The sequence below is a fragment of the Notamacropus eugenii genome, chromosome 6 (assembly GCF_028372415.1).
Source record: "Notamacropus eugenii isolate mMacEug1 chromosome 6, mMacEug1.pri_v2, whole genome shotgun sequence".
Lineage (NCBI taxonomy): Eukaryota > Metazoa > Chordata > Mammalia > Diprotodontia > Macropodidae > Notamacropus > Notamacropus eugenii.
Genome location: NC_092877.1, coordinates 24684991 through 24700216, shown reverse-complemented (window position 1 = coordinate 24700216; position 15226 = coordinate 24684991). Strand labels below are relative to the sequence as shown.

General features: G+C 38.7%; 1 protein-coding gene across 4 annotated transcripts in view; it reads right to left on the bottom strand.

Annotated features, from left to right (window-relative positions):
* Nucleotides 1-15226, bottom strand: part of SLC5A12 (solute carrier family 5 member 12) — a 60001-nt gene that overhangs the window by 35285 nt on the left and 9490 nt on the right. For 2 of the 4 annotated variants that reach the window (XM_072619301.1, XM_072619303.1), the window contains exon 1: nucleotides 1925-2616. In XM_072619301.1, the coding sequence (XP_072475402.1) occupies nucleotides 1925-2284 (360 nt within the window). In that variant the 5' untranslated portion in view covers nucleotides 2285-2616. Of the gene's footprint in view, nucleotides 1-1924; nucleotides 2617-6305; nucleotides 6534-15226 lie in introns of those variants that run through there. The other 2 variants (XM_072619302.1, XM_072619304.1) reach the window with 2 other exon arrangements.

Below are 15226 nucleotides of genomic sequence, written 5' to 3'. Positions count from 1 at the left end.
TCAGGATTTGCAGAGGAAAAATAAAATGTCTTGGAAACATATTAGGTATGACAGGTAAGGGATATCCTTATTTTACAGAGAAGGAAACTGAGGCTTAGGGAGGACAAATAACTTGCCCAAAGTCACACAGGTAGTTACCAGAGGTAGGACTTGAACCTTGGTCCTCTGACTCCCATGTCTGTGCTCTTTGCTTTTTGTCACTGTCTATTTAGTCTAATTCAGCAAATATTTATTAAGCCCCTAACAAAGTGCTGTGTGATTTATTTAAATTCAGGTAGATGTAGTCCATTCTATTAAAAAGTAGTCAAGTATTTTTGGCTGAATTGAGTGATCTGGCTGGTCAATTCATTCATAGGATTAGCACCCCAGATATAGAGCTAGGAGGGACCCTTAAAAGCCATACAGCCCAACCCCCTTATTTTACCTGTAAGGAAGCTGAGGCTGAGAAAAGTTAAAAGGGATTCATTTAAGGTTATACAAGCATTAATTGGCAGAAGTAAAATTTGAACCTTTGTCTTTGACTCCAAATCCAGTACTCTACCCTTCCATTTTTCCTTTTCTAGGAGTGTGAACATCTGTTTACACCTCCAACCTTTTCTACCTTATCAAATGAAAAATGTTCATTTTTAATGAGTATCCAAAGTGGAAGGAAGATTATTATTATCCCAACTGATTAGTGAGGATGTTCCAAAATTCAGTTCCTGAGTCGCATTATATAGCTATTATTTCTATTATGAAGTGCTGGAAAATTAATGAGAGAGTATCCCATTTTTGCTTCTAAATAAGATAGGGAATTTTCCTATAAACACTTACTTTGCTTATAATGTCCTGTAACATTTCAAATATGTGTGTGTATGGATATTTGTTGGAAGAAAAAGAAACATCAAAGACGTAGTAATAAATCTGTGTTTGAAAAGAAATTCTGTCTCTACAAAGAGAAACACAGTAACAGAACTCCTCCAAAGCTGCATTGGCTCATGGATAGGCTCTCTTTTATTGGATATCTCCAAGCACAAACTAGACAAGCACTTGAGTGACCTCAGTGACTTCTAAGGTTCCTTCCAATTCCATGATTCGATATGAAATGCTCAGACTTTCATCATAATATATTCAAAAGAATCCTGGGCTAGAGAACAAAAAACCTAGATTATTCTATGGGTTTAGTCCCTAACTACTTATGTGACCTTGGGCAAGTTGTAACTTAGTTGTAACTGTTTCCCTACATGTAAAATGGAGATAAAGATCATTCTTATCTTGCCTATATCTTTGGGACCAAAAGGTATCCTCTAAAAACTGAACAGTTTTTGACAAAACATATCCCTTTCTGTAGCTGTTTGTGAGTATAGAAAATTCAGTGTTTGGTGCAAATTTGGATCAGCACCAAGGATGTTCTGGAGCCAGTTCAAACTGGCTTAGAAAAATTAATCATTAAATTCTCACTATGAAAAAGTTGGAAGTTGGCAAATGCTACAAATTAGGGCTTAATTTATTGTTTTGTTAATTATCTAGATTTAAGAAAGTAATGGGGGGAGTTAAAAATGCAGATTAAACTTTCCAAAGAATCAGTTGTTAAACATTTGCCAGTACACTCCTGGCCAGAACCCATTCCCATCCACCAAATGCAGACTATTGACCCACAGGGACCAAATGACAGGAGAGATGTGAAAACGCTTTGAGTTTATAGCACTAAGTATAAGCACTATGCAAAGTCTTAGTACAAGACTGTATATGCTGCTCTTTCAGCACTGTGCAAATTCTTAGTACAAAGACTGTGTATGTTACTCATCCATCCACTCATTTGGTATTTATTAAGCACCCTACTATGTGCAGGAATGGTTTATGGGAATGTAAACCCATGTAGAGAACTTGGTTGGTCAGCATATTAGCAATTAATCTAGATATTCCAAACGATTATTTCCCTTACCTCATAAGTGCTGGTAATTCCAGACCTGTAGAAAACTGGCACAAAGAGCTCAGAGGTAAAGATGACGACAAATGTATATGCTACAGCAAAAATCAGGAAGGATGCCCCAAATCGATATACTTCTGCTGGACTCCCCAGGATAGTGACTGCTGACATGAAGCTAGCAGTCAAGGACAAAGCCACTGGACCACAGTGCATTTGCTTGCCCCCCACTAAAAACTCACTGGAAGTCGCCTTCTTCCTTTCTTTTATGGCAAAGAACACTCCAATTCCTGAAGAAACGACAAAGAGAGAAGCAAATACGACATAATCCCAAACTTCAAAGTTCTTAGTCTGGACACCTGCCCTTCCTGCTGACATGGTGCTGGGTGGATGCTTTCTTCTTTTCCAGTCCTTACAAAGAATATGGGTTCAGGGATGATTCCCACAAGTGGCTAGTCTTTTGTCCCAGAGAAGGAACACTCAGACCTTAACAGTCACCAGGGTCAAGAAGCACTGAATGGAGCTCCTGGGGAGACTCTAGATCAGGAAGCATTTCAGAGATGAAACCCAAAACAGATTTCAATCATTGTCACACTCTAGGACAAGAACCTGAAACCTGAGCCTAGCCTGGGGCTTTCGGTGCAGCCACTGAAGTACATTCTTCTACAAAGGATTCAGATATTCAGAAATTAATAACCAACGGGGGTGGAATTATGTTGTACAGATAACACACTCTTTTATCTCCCAGGTTTTTACTGGAGGTTAAACATTACTTGGGAATATGGAAATGAGACTGTGTTAAGCAGTTCAACATTCTAAATGTGTATAGTGACATCTGTAAATAGGAAAAAACATCATTTTGATGAATCTTTTGTCATAGGAAGAAACTGAAGCAGAGTTCTAAAAACAAGAGACTCAGTATATTGAATAGAACATTTGCTCCAAAAGACTAGCAAAAATTTTTAAAGTGTAGAGATCAGAGGAAAAGAAAGAGATCTGAGAGATCATAAAATACAGGGGTTCTCAAATGGGGAACCTATAAACTTCATTTTTGTTTTTAATTTTTCGCCACTATGTCAACACAGTTGTTTTCCTTTACATTCCTATGCATCTTAAGTATTTAATAACATTTTTCTGAGAAGGGGTCCAAAGACTTAGCCAGGTAAACTTTTTGTGTCAGGGATTCCTTTGGCTAAGAACCTCTGAGGAAACAGTTCCAGAGAAGACCAGTTACCTGTCAAAGGTAATATAGAACTAAGATTTGAACTCAGCTCATCTAACTCTAAATCTGGTCCCACTTGTCATGCTATCTTCCAAATGAGAGTCATTGTTTTTGATTACTCCAGAGCTAGGACTACTCAGTCTATCTTTCAACTGCTTAGACATTTCTCAATAGCCTCTTACTTAAATATCTGACATATTTCCATTCTTTAGTCCATTAAGAGATAAGGATTTTCCAATTAGCGATTTCTTATGTTGATTTAGAACTGGAACTCATGGAAGGTTAGAACTGGGAAAACTTCCCTAAGAAATATTAATAATCTGTGTCAATGTCTGTTTTTATCCATTTCTCTTTTTTCTTTCAGCTTCAACATCTTGATAATGTGACTCAAGTTAAAGTTGCCCCAATAAAATGCCATATGTTCTCATTTTGATCCTTTGTTCTAATTTGATGTAAATTTTGACTTTTGCTCCCCCAGTTCAATGACTGGATTATGCTCAGACAACTAATTCAGTAATAACTTCCATATCAAAATGAGTTCCTATTAGAATATAATCAATTTTACTTTTTTTGTGATTTGGGGAGAGTGAGAGGCTCAGTTTCTTGTGAGTCTCTCTCTTTTAAAAAAAAAACACTATTATTTATTTTTAAAATTTCAAGTTCCAAATTTTCTTTCTCTCTCCAACCCCTCCCTTACCCATTAAGAAGACAAGCAATACAATAAAAAATTATACATGTGGAGTCATAAAAAACACATTTTCATATTTATCATGTTGCAAAAAAAAGCAAGAGCAATAAAATGAAAAAGTGTGCCTCAATCTGCAGTCAGGTTTTATCAGTTCTTTCTCTGGAGGTGGATAGCAATTTTCACCATGGGTCCTTTGGAATTGTCTTAGATAATTGTCTTGCTCAGTCACTAAGTCTTTCAGTTAATCATCCTTACAATATTACTGTGTACAATGTTATCCTGGTTCTACCCACTTCACTTTGTATCAGTTCATTTAAATCTTTCCTGATTTATTTGAAACCATCCCTTTCCTTCTTATTCTCTTCTTGACAAGAATATTTGTGATATACACTCATAAGATTTCTGAATAGTCCACAAGGTGCTGGCCTTTCTCATTTCTTATTCCTGAACTGCATTTCAGCATAGTTTTTCACTGTCCTTCTTTATGTCTACTTTTATGTTGAAGTCACCAAGTATTAAAGCATATATTGACTTAGAAGCTCTTAGCTTGTCCTTTACAAACTTTCTTTGTCCCCTCATTCTATGCAATAGATATAAGAACATTACCTATAATTATGTCCATTTCTCTTTGTATGCAATTACTAAGCAAATTGCAATGTTATATAACCACGGACACCATGACATGATGTTTTTCATTGTATTTAGATGCACAATAAATTCCACTCCTTTATTTGCCTTCTCAAGGAGAAGCTATAAGCCATCCTTCCATTTAGCTACATATTTTTTTATCTTCTGGTTTCTTTAATAAGAAGATATTGATATGATTCAATGGACTAAGACCTCACATATAGAGTATTAAAGATTAAATGAATGTCCATGGATAGTCTAATGCTTAGCCTCCTTTGCTACCTTTCCCACAATTCTGTAACCACCATGATAGAAATAAATAGCAACCATGTAGGACTAAGAGCCTGTTTGTATTTTTCTTTGGCTCATAGGTAGCCATGGACAAAGAATTCATTCATCAAGGGACCAACATATTGGTAATGAGCTTTACATACTTAACTGGACTGCTCCTGTTGAATTATATTCAAAGCTTCTTCAGCATGGTAGTAAACCTTACCTGCATTTTGCTCCATTGGTGTACATGAGTGAATAATAACAAATCTCATCTAAACAGATCTTTAGAATTATAAAGGACTGCCTTTGTATTTTCTTTTTTGATTCTTTCAACATCTCCTTGAGGCATATAATGAAAATATTTCCACTTTACAGATGAGGAAATTGAAATTAAGTGACAGAATCTCAGACTTAGAAGAGGTCTCAGAAGCCATCTTGTTCAATGCATACTTGATCAAGAATTCCCTGAACAACATTCCCAAGACCTCTCTAGTGGGAGAAAGACATATAGGATCATAGATCAAGAGTCAGAAGGGACCTCCACAGCCTTCTATTCCAACCTTATCACGTTAAAGATGTTAAAACAAACTGAGGCCTGGAGAGATTTAGGGACTTGCCCCAAGTCACATGTGTGGTAAACATCAGAGGTGAGAAAAGAATCTAGTCCTCTGCCTCCAGAACCAGGGAATCTCCCACTGGACCGCAATGTCTCCTATGGCAATCCAATGCACTTTGGCCTCGTTCCAAATATTAAGAAGTTTTTCCTTATGCCAAGACTAAATATGTCTCCTTGCAACCTCTGTTCAGAGAGCAAATCTGGTCCATGCAACTAAGTAGAGCAAGTATAATCCCTCTTCCATATGACAAGTCCTCAAATATTGGAAGACAGCTACATGGCTGTGCTGAGTCTTCTTTTCTCTGAGTTATCCATCTTTCAGGAGGTTTGATCCCAAGGCCCTTCACCATCATAATAGTTCTTCTCTGGATGTCTCTATATTCCCAAGACTTTGGCATTCCTTTTAGCCTTGACTCATATGCTCATTTTCTTTTCAGCTAGCCTGGGAAAGGGGTGTCTAGCCTAGCGAGGGGTGATATGTTTTCCAAATACTCACACTTAATTTTGGTCTCTGTCTGTTTCACATGCCAAAAAGCAACTGGATCAAATCATTTGACTTTTCAGATGCTTTCTTTGGTAATCTAATAAAACACTGGCAGGAAGGGTCATCTAGTCATCTTTTTACCTTGCCCGTTCATGAATAAATAATACCGGCTTGCTTCCCAGAGCCCTTGAGGTCTGGACTGGCCACATTTTATTCCGTGTAACTATCAAGTGTTCAGAAAGATAGAATGATAGACAGTTGGGGCTGGAGGGAGTCTGAGAAGGAAGAACACAGATTGTGAAAGCTGGATGGGACTCAGAGAACATCAAGCACAAGTCAAGACATAAAGTACATTGCCAAAGTCAATACCAACATAATGGGGCTGTATGAGGTGTTCAGGGAGAACTAGCATCTCTGGTGGGAGGACTTGTTGAGCCCTTTTCAGGGCTGCTCATCCACCTTTTGGGTCCACCTTCACTCAACTCTTACCTGCGGCTCCATCTCCAGTTGTCCTGATGAATGTCATACCACTGGACCCAGATGGCTCAGGAGAAGGTAAGGTTGGTGACCTTGAACAGCCTTTCCTCACTCATATCAAAGTTAACTGCAAGCCATGTCATAATCTTGATGTCATGATCCTCTTTGAGAATGAAGGACAAACACAACAACCTGTGGCTCCAAAAAGCTATACCACATTCAGCAACCACATGCTGATAAAACCTTCTCAGCGGATGAACTAAACTAGATTGAGGGTAACTGACAGGCCTTAGACTCATCAAGAGGCATGTCTTACCTCAAGCATGTGAAGACTTCCCCAGGCAGATTGGGCAGATGAGAACAATTTGTTCCAAAAGCCATGAAGTCAGCTGAAGCAAGCACCATGGAATGCTTGGAACTTGATCATGTATTGAAGATGCCATCCTGGGCCATTACCAGTCTTCTTGAATTTTGTCATGCCATTGGACTCAATAATTCTTAAAGGGACAGTGAGGCTAACTACTTCACATAGCCCTGCCTCACTTAAATCCAATCAAGCTTGTTATTATCCTCAATGTCACTGGTCCTCTTCAAAATTAAAGAACAAACAACAACCAACCTGGTGCCACAATCAGAATCATCTTCTGAACCCAAGTCTCCAGGATCCTAGTCTTTTCTCTCTTTATTTCTTTTTTTATTCTGAACTTAAATAAAATGAATGTTTTCATACACAAGGGAGAGCAGAAAGAGAGGATTGTAGAGAAAACTGAATACTTCTATTATGTATGTCTATATGCTTTTCTCTGAAGTATATAATAAATGTGTGGTTTTCTATACTATCTTATTAGTCTATGGTTCCTTCTAGCCATCCTTCTATTCATTTCTGCATATTATTTTAAAAAATGCTTCAACAGGGGAGTGGAGCCAAGATGGCAGGGTAACAGTACACACTTTCCAGAGTGCTGCCCACAAGCCCAGCCAAATAACTGGAAAAAATAGCTCTAAACAAATTCTAGAGCTGCAGAACCCACTGGATGACAGAGTGAAGCAAATCTCCAGTCCAAGACAGCTTGGAAGGTCACTGGGAAGTGTCTATCATGCCACACAGGGGGCTGGGCACAGTCCAGTATGGGACTCACTGGCACAAACAGGACCTGAGCAGGTCTTGAGGAGATTTAATCTCTTGCACTTGTGGCAGTTTCCAGACTTCAGGACCCCAGAACACTGAGGACAAATTGGAAGGTCAGTGGAAAAAAATCTATGGTACCAGAATGGGAGAGTGGAGTGATCAAGCACCAGCCCCAAGGTGACAAAAGGGAAAGGGGGTGGAGGAACTCGCAGCAGCTACAGCAGCAACAAGGGCAGAGACAGCTACCGTTTCTGGAGCTCTAGGCCCACAGATTGTGGGGGAATCAAGTGGTTGGCAGTACACCTCCCACCCCCACTGGAAGGAGAGATCTACCTTGACAAAGAGCTCAAAAGTCAAGTAAATGGCTAGAAAAACAAGCAAAAACTGAAAAGTGAGTCAGACTATAGAACCTTACTTTGGTGACAAGGAAGACCAAAACATGCAAAGAGAAAACAACAAAGTCAAAACTCCTCTATCCAAAGCCTCCAAGAAAAATGTGAATTGGTCTCAAGCCAAGGAAGAGCTCAAAAAGGATTTTGAAAATCTAGTAAGAGAAGTAGAGGAAAATTGGGAAGAAAAATGAGAGTGATGCAAGAAAATTATGAAAAACAAGTCAACTACCTGCTAAAGGAGACCCAAAAAATGCTGAGGAAAATAACACTGTAAAAAATAGACTAACCCAAATGGCAAAAGAGATCCAAAAAGCCAAAGAAGAGAAGAATGCCCTAAAAAGCAGAATTGGCCAGATGGAAAAGGAGATCCAAAAGCTCACTGAAGAAAATAATTCCTTAAAGATTAGAATGGAGCAGATGACATTATGAAAAATAAAGAAATTATGAAACAAACCAAAAGGAATGAAAAAAATAGCAGACAATGTGAGAACATCTCATTGAAAAAATAACTAACCTAAGAAATAGATCCAGGTGAGACAATTTTAGAATTATGGGGACTACCTGAAAGCCATGATCAAAAAAAGAGCCTAGATATCATCTTTCAAGAAATTATCAAGCCAAACTGCACTAATATTCTAGAACCAGGGGGTAAAATAAATATTGAAAGAATCCACAGATTGCTCCTGAAAGAGATCCCAAAAGGAAAATTCCTAGGAATATTGTAGCCAAATTCCAGAGATCCCTGGTCAAGGAGAAAATATTGAAGCAGCCAAAAAGAAATAATTCAAGTATTGTGGAATGCAATCAGAATAACACGAGATCTACCAGCTTCTACATTAAGGGCTCAAGGGGCTTGGAATATGATATTATAGAAGTCAAAGAAGCTAGGACTAAAACCAAAAATCACCTACCCAGCAAAACTGAGTATAATACTTCAGGGGAAAAATGGCATTCAATGAAATAGAGGACTTTCAAGCATTCTTGATGAAAATACTAGAGCTGAATAGAATATTTGAGTTTCAAACACAAGAATCAAGAGAAGCATAAATAAGTAAACAGGAAAGAGAAATCATAAGGGAAGGGACTTATTAAAGTTAAACTGTTTACATTCCTACATGGAAAGATCATATTTATAACTCTTGAGACTTTTCTCAGTATCTGGGTAGTTGGAGGGATTATATACATAATTGGAAGGGATAATATCTAAAAAAAATAAAATTATGGGGTGAGAGGAATATATTGGGAGGAGAAAGGGAAAAATAGAATGGGACAAATTATTTCTCATATGAAAAAGGCAAGAAAAAGCTTTTGCAATGGAAGGGAAGAGAGGGGAGGTGAGAGGGAAAAAGTGAACCTTAGTGTCATCACATTTGGCTTACAGGTGGAATAACATACACACTCAATTTGCTCTGAAACTCCATCTTACACCACAAGAAAGTAGGGGAGAAGGGTAGAAGTGGGGGGAGTGGATGATACAAGGGAGGGCAAATGGGAGAAAGGTAATTACAAGTAAATACTTTTGAGGAGGGATAGAGTCAAAAGAGAGAACAGAATAAATGGGGGGCAGGATGGGATGGAGGGAAATATAGTTAGTCTTCCACAACATGACTTTTGTGGAAGTCTTTTGCATAACTACACATGTATAACATATAGAATTGCTTGCCTTGTCAGTGGGGATGGGTGGGGTGGGAGGATGAGAGAGAAGTTGGAACTCACAGTTTTAAAAACGAATGTTAAAAATTGTTTTTAGGTGCAACTGGGAAATGAGATGTAAACACAATGGGGTATAGAAATCTATCTTGTCCTCCCAGAAAATAGAGGGGATGGGGATAAGAGAAGGGAGGGGTATGATAGAAGGGAGGGTATATTGGGGGAAAGGGTAATCAAAATACACACTGTCTTGATGTGGGTGGAGGGGAGAGGTGGGGAGAAAATTTGGAACTCAAAATCTTGTGGAAATGAATGTCAAAACCTAAAAATAAATTAGAAAAAAATTAAAAATAAAAATGCTTCAATAATCCTGCTTCCCACATACACATTTTTTTTTCTTTTTGACCACTTTATTGCTTCCCTTCCATGCCACCCTTTACCCCCCTCCCCCTTTCCTTTACACTGTCCAATGACAGATATCAAGGCATTAATGTTTCAGATAGAAAAGCAACAATTAAAGTTCTTGCTTCCTCATCTGCAGTAATCTGGAATTCAGAAATGTATTCATTGCTTTCTTAATGACTGTTAGTTATTATCTCTCAAATAACATAAAGAAGCATACTTTAACTTTTATGATCTAAGCAACTGACACAAAAAGGATTCATTTACTTTTTCTTTTTTGGTTCTGTGTCATCTGATCATGTCAACTCCACTCATCAAAACATTCTAGTGGCTTCCTGTTGCCATTAGGATAAAATATAATTTCTCCATCAGATAATGACTTCAACCTGCCTCTAGCCTACCTTTCTGAGTTTAACAATTATGCATTGTTCCCCTCAAATGCTCAATATTTCTGGCCATGTTTCATGGCTCCATGCTTCTTTTGTCCCTTTGTACCAGGTGTCCCTTAAATTTGGAATGTCCTTCCTCCTCATCTCTTCCTCTTAAAGGCTTTCCTTTCTTTCAAAGCTCAGTTCAAACACCAAGTCCTCCATGCAGCATTTCCAAAATATGGCACAGTGAACAGAGTGGCCCTGGAGTCAGGAAGACATGAGTTCAGTTCTGCCTCAGACATTTACCTTAGTGACCCTCTCTTAGCCTCAGTTTCCTCATCTGTAAAATGGGGTAATAACATGTGAAAAAGTGCTTTGTTGTTATATTTTCGTGATTTCTCAGTTGTTGGTACCTGCTTCCCCAAAAGTCCCAATAATCTTGAATTTGTTCCATACGCATTTTGCATCTACTTATACACATACATGTTGTCTGCCCCAGAAAAAAAATGCCTTGAGGACAGAGGCTGTTACCTTGATGTCTTTTTATCCTTGGCATCCAACACAGTTCCTTGCATATATTGTTCAAGCATACAGTTGTGTCTGACTCTTCATGATCCCATGGACCATACTGTCCATGGGGTTTTCTTGGCAAAGATCTGAGGTGGTCTGCCATTTCCTTCTCCAGTGGAGTAAGGCAAACTGGTTAAATGACTTGCCCAGGGTCACACAGCTACTAAATGTCTGAGGCCTGATTTGCACTTAGGTCTTCCTGACTCCAGGCCCAGAGTTCTATCCACTGAGCCACCTACCTGCCCCCTAGAATATAGTAGGTGGTTAGTAAGTGTGGATTAATTTTTCATGCATCTGGAAAAAGTCAAAGACATTTCTAAATGTCAACAATATATAATTAATAAACAACCAAATAAAGGTACATAAAAGTAACAGTAAAATAAATGCCAACGAAATAGAATTGAAATCGCATCTTAGGGTTTGCAAAGCACCCTGTGTACAACGTCTCATTTGACCTTCACAACAGCAGAGATCAATGCGACAGGCACCATTATTTTCATTCTACATTTGAGGTAACTGAGGTTGAGAGTTGTTTCGTGATCTGCCCGTGGCCACACAGCTAGTGCTTGCTGAAGACAGGATATCTGATATCTGCAAAGACCATTTCAGTTATTAGTAAACATACCACCATCTGCCAGGTGCTCCTGCACACACCCGCTGAGATTTCTTTCCCTGGTTATTACAGTTGATTTGATGGGGGTTAATGAAAAACTAGGCTGCTAAATATTTTTCTTTTGGGTAACTGGCTAATATCTATCCTAAATTCAGACATATTTTCATCAAGGTCCTCAAGTGTTGTGATTGCTTACTGGTTAAGTAGACCCTCTTGGATTTGACATCTTTTCCATTTAATATTAACCCCACCTAAGCTTTAATTTTCGGCTCATAAGGCATGTACAAGACGTGAATATTGGTAAAATGACATGTAATTACCTCAACATGGTCTTGGGGTTAAGTAGACAGGTTTATACTAGAAGAGTGGTTGAAATCTGCCTAAAAGCCTTTGGCTATTCACTTTAATTAGCCTCTTTCTACAAACTATCCACTATATAATATCTATCGAGCCTGGAATTGGGTCAATCTTGCTGTTGTAAGTGGTGGTAGAAGGATATGATATTTAGAGCTAAAAAAGGACCTACCAGGTCATGTAATACAACCACCTCATTTTACAGATGAGGATACTGAGGCATACAAATTAAGTGGCAGAGCTGATTTCATTGGATTTAGAAATTAGAAGTTAGATTTAGAATTTAGAAATTAAATTTAGAGATGAAAGGAAACTTCAAGATCACTGAGTCCAATCCCCTCACTTTACAGATGAGGATGAAGAGATTAAGTGATTTGCCCAGAGTCATACAACTAGAAAGAGTCTGGAGTAGGATTCAAACACACTTTTGACTCCTAGGCCAGCACCCTTTCCACCGTTCCCCAATGTCTCACTCTGGCAATAATTTAAGAGTATATAGAGTTTTCTGTTCATTACTTTATATTCACAACAGTAAACATAAACAGTGTAAAATGTTATCCCCATTTTTCAGATTTGAGGTTCCGAAAGGAGGTCCTATAGCTGATTCTGGCTAAACCAGAACCTGAACCCAGGATTCCACTTCCACTACATTACAGTTGCCCCTGGAACAAGAAGTGATTTTAGAAACCCTGGAAAGGTTTCTCTTCCCCGCAAAGAATACCTCCCTGGTCCAGCTTGAAAAAATGTACATTCCAACCAGGAGACAGAGTTCAAGGCAGAACACATTGTCCTAAGAATCAAGATAATGTGACTAATGGGAGGTAAATAATCGCTCATTGACTCCACACCCTTCCATCATCCCAGGATCTTTCATAATCACCCTGGGAGAGCACATAGCCGTTTATGGAGCATGGCTTGGGTTTGCCAGTGGAATAGCAGAGTCTTTCTTTCATTTTCAATTCAAGACATCAACTGTTTGCTTTCTTAGCACCAGGTTTCTATTCTGTCCCAGAAGCAGATAAAATTGACCCGAAATGATGCAGGGAAATGGTGGTGAAGTCAGAGAGAGACCAGGGTAAAAAGTCTTAGAGAAAAACCAAGACTATAGGGTCACAGAAATCTCTAGCTGGAGAAAACCTCAGCATACCTCCATGAATCCTTTCATCTTCTCCTCCAACTCTTACTCCGTTCTTTCTCTAAATATCTCGTATTTAACAGCTTTAAATTTACTTATGTTTATTCTTTATATACTTTCAAATGTACTTGTCTCCTTCAGGAACACAAACTCTTTGAGATTAAAGATGGTTTCAGTCTTTGTCTTGGCATCCCCAGTTGCAAACACACAGTGCATGGTACATATTAAGTGCTTAAGGAATGTTTGCTGATGGATTGAATCATTTTACGGACACCAAAACTGAAGGGAGTGACTGCCTAAGGGGGATGGGGATGGGGAAGGGGTGATTTGAATTCAGGTCCTCTGACTCCAAAGCCAATCCATGGTGAGATGTTGAGTGATTTATTTGAAGACGTTCCATCATTTGCTAAGCCTCGGAGATCTCAAGGTCCTTTTTAAATATATAAGAACTGACAAGTCATGCACTATCATAGGATCTATTAGATCTTGGTAGTTAACCCGGTTCCCCAGTGGGTAGAGAGCTGGCCATGGAACCAAGAAAAGCTAGGTTCAATTTTTGCTCCTAATGCATACTGGAGGTCTACCACTGGACAAGTAATTCAAGCCCTCAGTATTCTCGGACAGAGGTGTCAATCGTGTGGTACTTCTGAGTAGTCCCAATTAGATTAAAATATAATTAGAAAATATTTAACAAAATAAATGCAAATACAAGAAAACAAAGATAACATTTTAAAATTCAATCAGTCTGCAGCCCGTGTATGGTGTAGTGGCCCCATTTCTATTGGAGTTTGACATCACTAAGTCTAGATTACTCTCTAAGGCTATAAGTCACACAGAAGGTGCCAACCTGTGTTGGTAAAGAGAGTTCCCTCATCTGGGAGGTCCCTACACTTATGGAGTTACTCTTTATCTTCTATAGGAAATGCTAGATAAAATTTTAAGAACTCCTTAGCCAGGCATATTTTCTAGACTTTTTTCACATTGCTTTTCCTCATATATTTTATACTCTAACCAAACTTACCAGCTTGGTATAGACTGAGCTCAGCATTCTGCCTCTTCCTTTACAGCAACTGCCTCTCCCCAAGCACACCCATGCCTGCAATGCAAACCATTCTCTCTTCTGCTGTTTAGAATCCCTAGCTACCTTCATGGTCCCTCTCAGGTGCTGCCTCTTCTGGAAAGTTCTCACTCTCTTCCAACTATCTTGGGATTGGAAGGCAGAATTGTAACGGTGAAAAAATGCTGGACTCGGGGTCATCCAAATCCCAGATCTATTATTACTTGTGTGACTTTGGAGAAGTCATTAAGCCTTCCTGGGTTTTAGTTTCTTATTTTTGAAATGAGAGGACTGAACTAGATAACCTCCAAAGTCTATTGGAAGTATACTTCCAAGGCTACTACTAGATAGAGCAAAGAGCCTGGAATCAGGAAGATCCGAGTTCAAATTTAGCCATAGGTACATAGGTCACCTTTCTCATAAGGGAATGGCAAACCAATCCAGTATCTTTTATCCTTTCCTTTTTTTGGAGGCAATTAGGGTTAAGTGACTTATCCAGGGTCACATAACTCATAAGCTTTTGAGGCTGGATTTGTGCTCAGGTCCTCTTGAGTCCAGGGGCAGTACTCTCTCCACTGTGATACCTACTTCCCCCACTCCAGTATCTTTGCTAAGAAAACTCCATGGACAGCATGGTCCATGGGGTCATAAAGAGTCAGGCACAAGTGAACAACAACAAACTATGTGGCCTGGGGCAAGTCACTTATATTCTGTTGGCCTCAGTTTCCTTATCTGTAAAATGGGGATATAATAATATCTCCTACTTCCCAGGGTTGTTGTGAGAATCAAATGGGAAAATAATTATAAAGGGCTTAATGCAGTGTCTGGCACATAGACCCTGACCAATATCCAGTGTGTTAACTATCCCCCCCAATTTGCTGTCATCTGTAAATTTGATAACTATGTCATTATCTGAGTCACTAATAAAAAGATATTGACAAACAAGAAAACTGGGATGAAACTACTAAGATGAAAAGTAATAGGATAAATCCAAAGTCTTAGATGTAGGTTACAAACCTTCATCTTCACAAACATAAAATTGGGTATTCTTGGTTAGGCAACTGTTTATCTGAAAACTCAAGGAATTTTAATGGGTTACAAGCTCAACAGTCACAAGAGTCAATAATGGCAACCAAAAAAAACACTGAAACAAAACAAAAAACAAAGCAAAAACTAATGAGATGTTCTATTGAATTAGGAGAGGCACAGCACCCAGAAATAAGAAAAATTTTAATGTGCTCTGGTCAACATCACAAAATT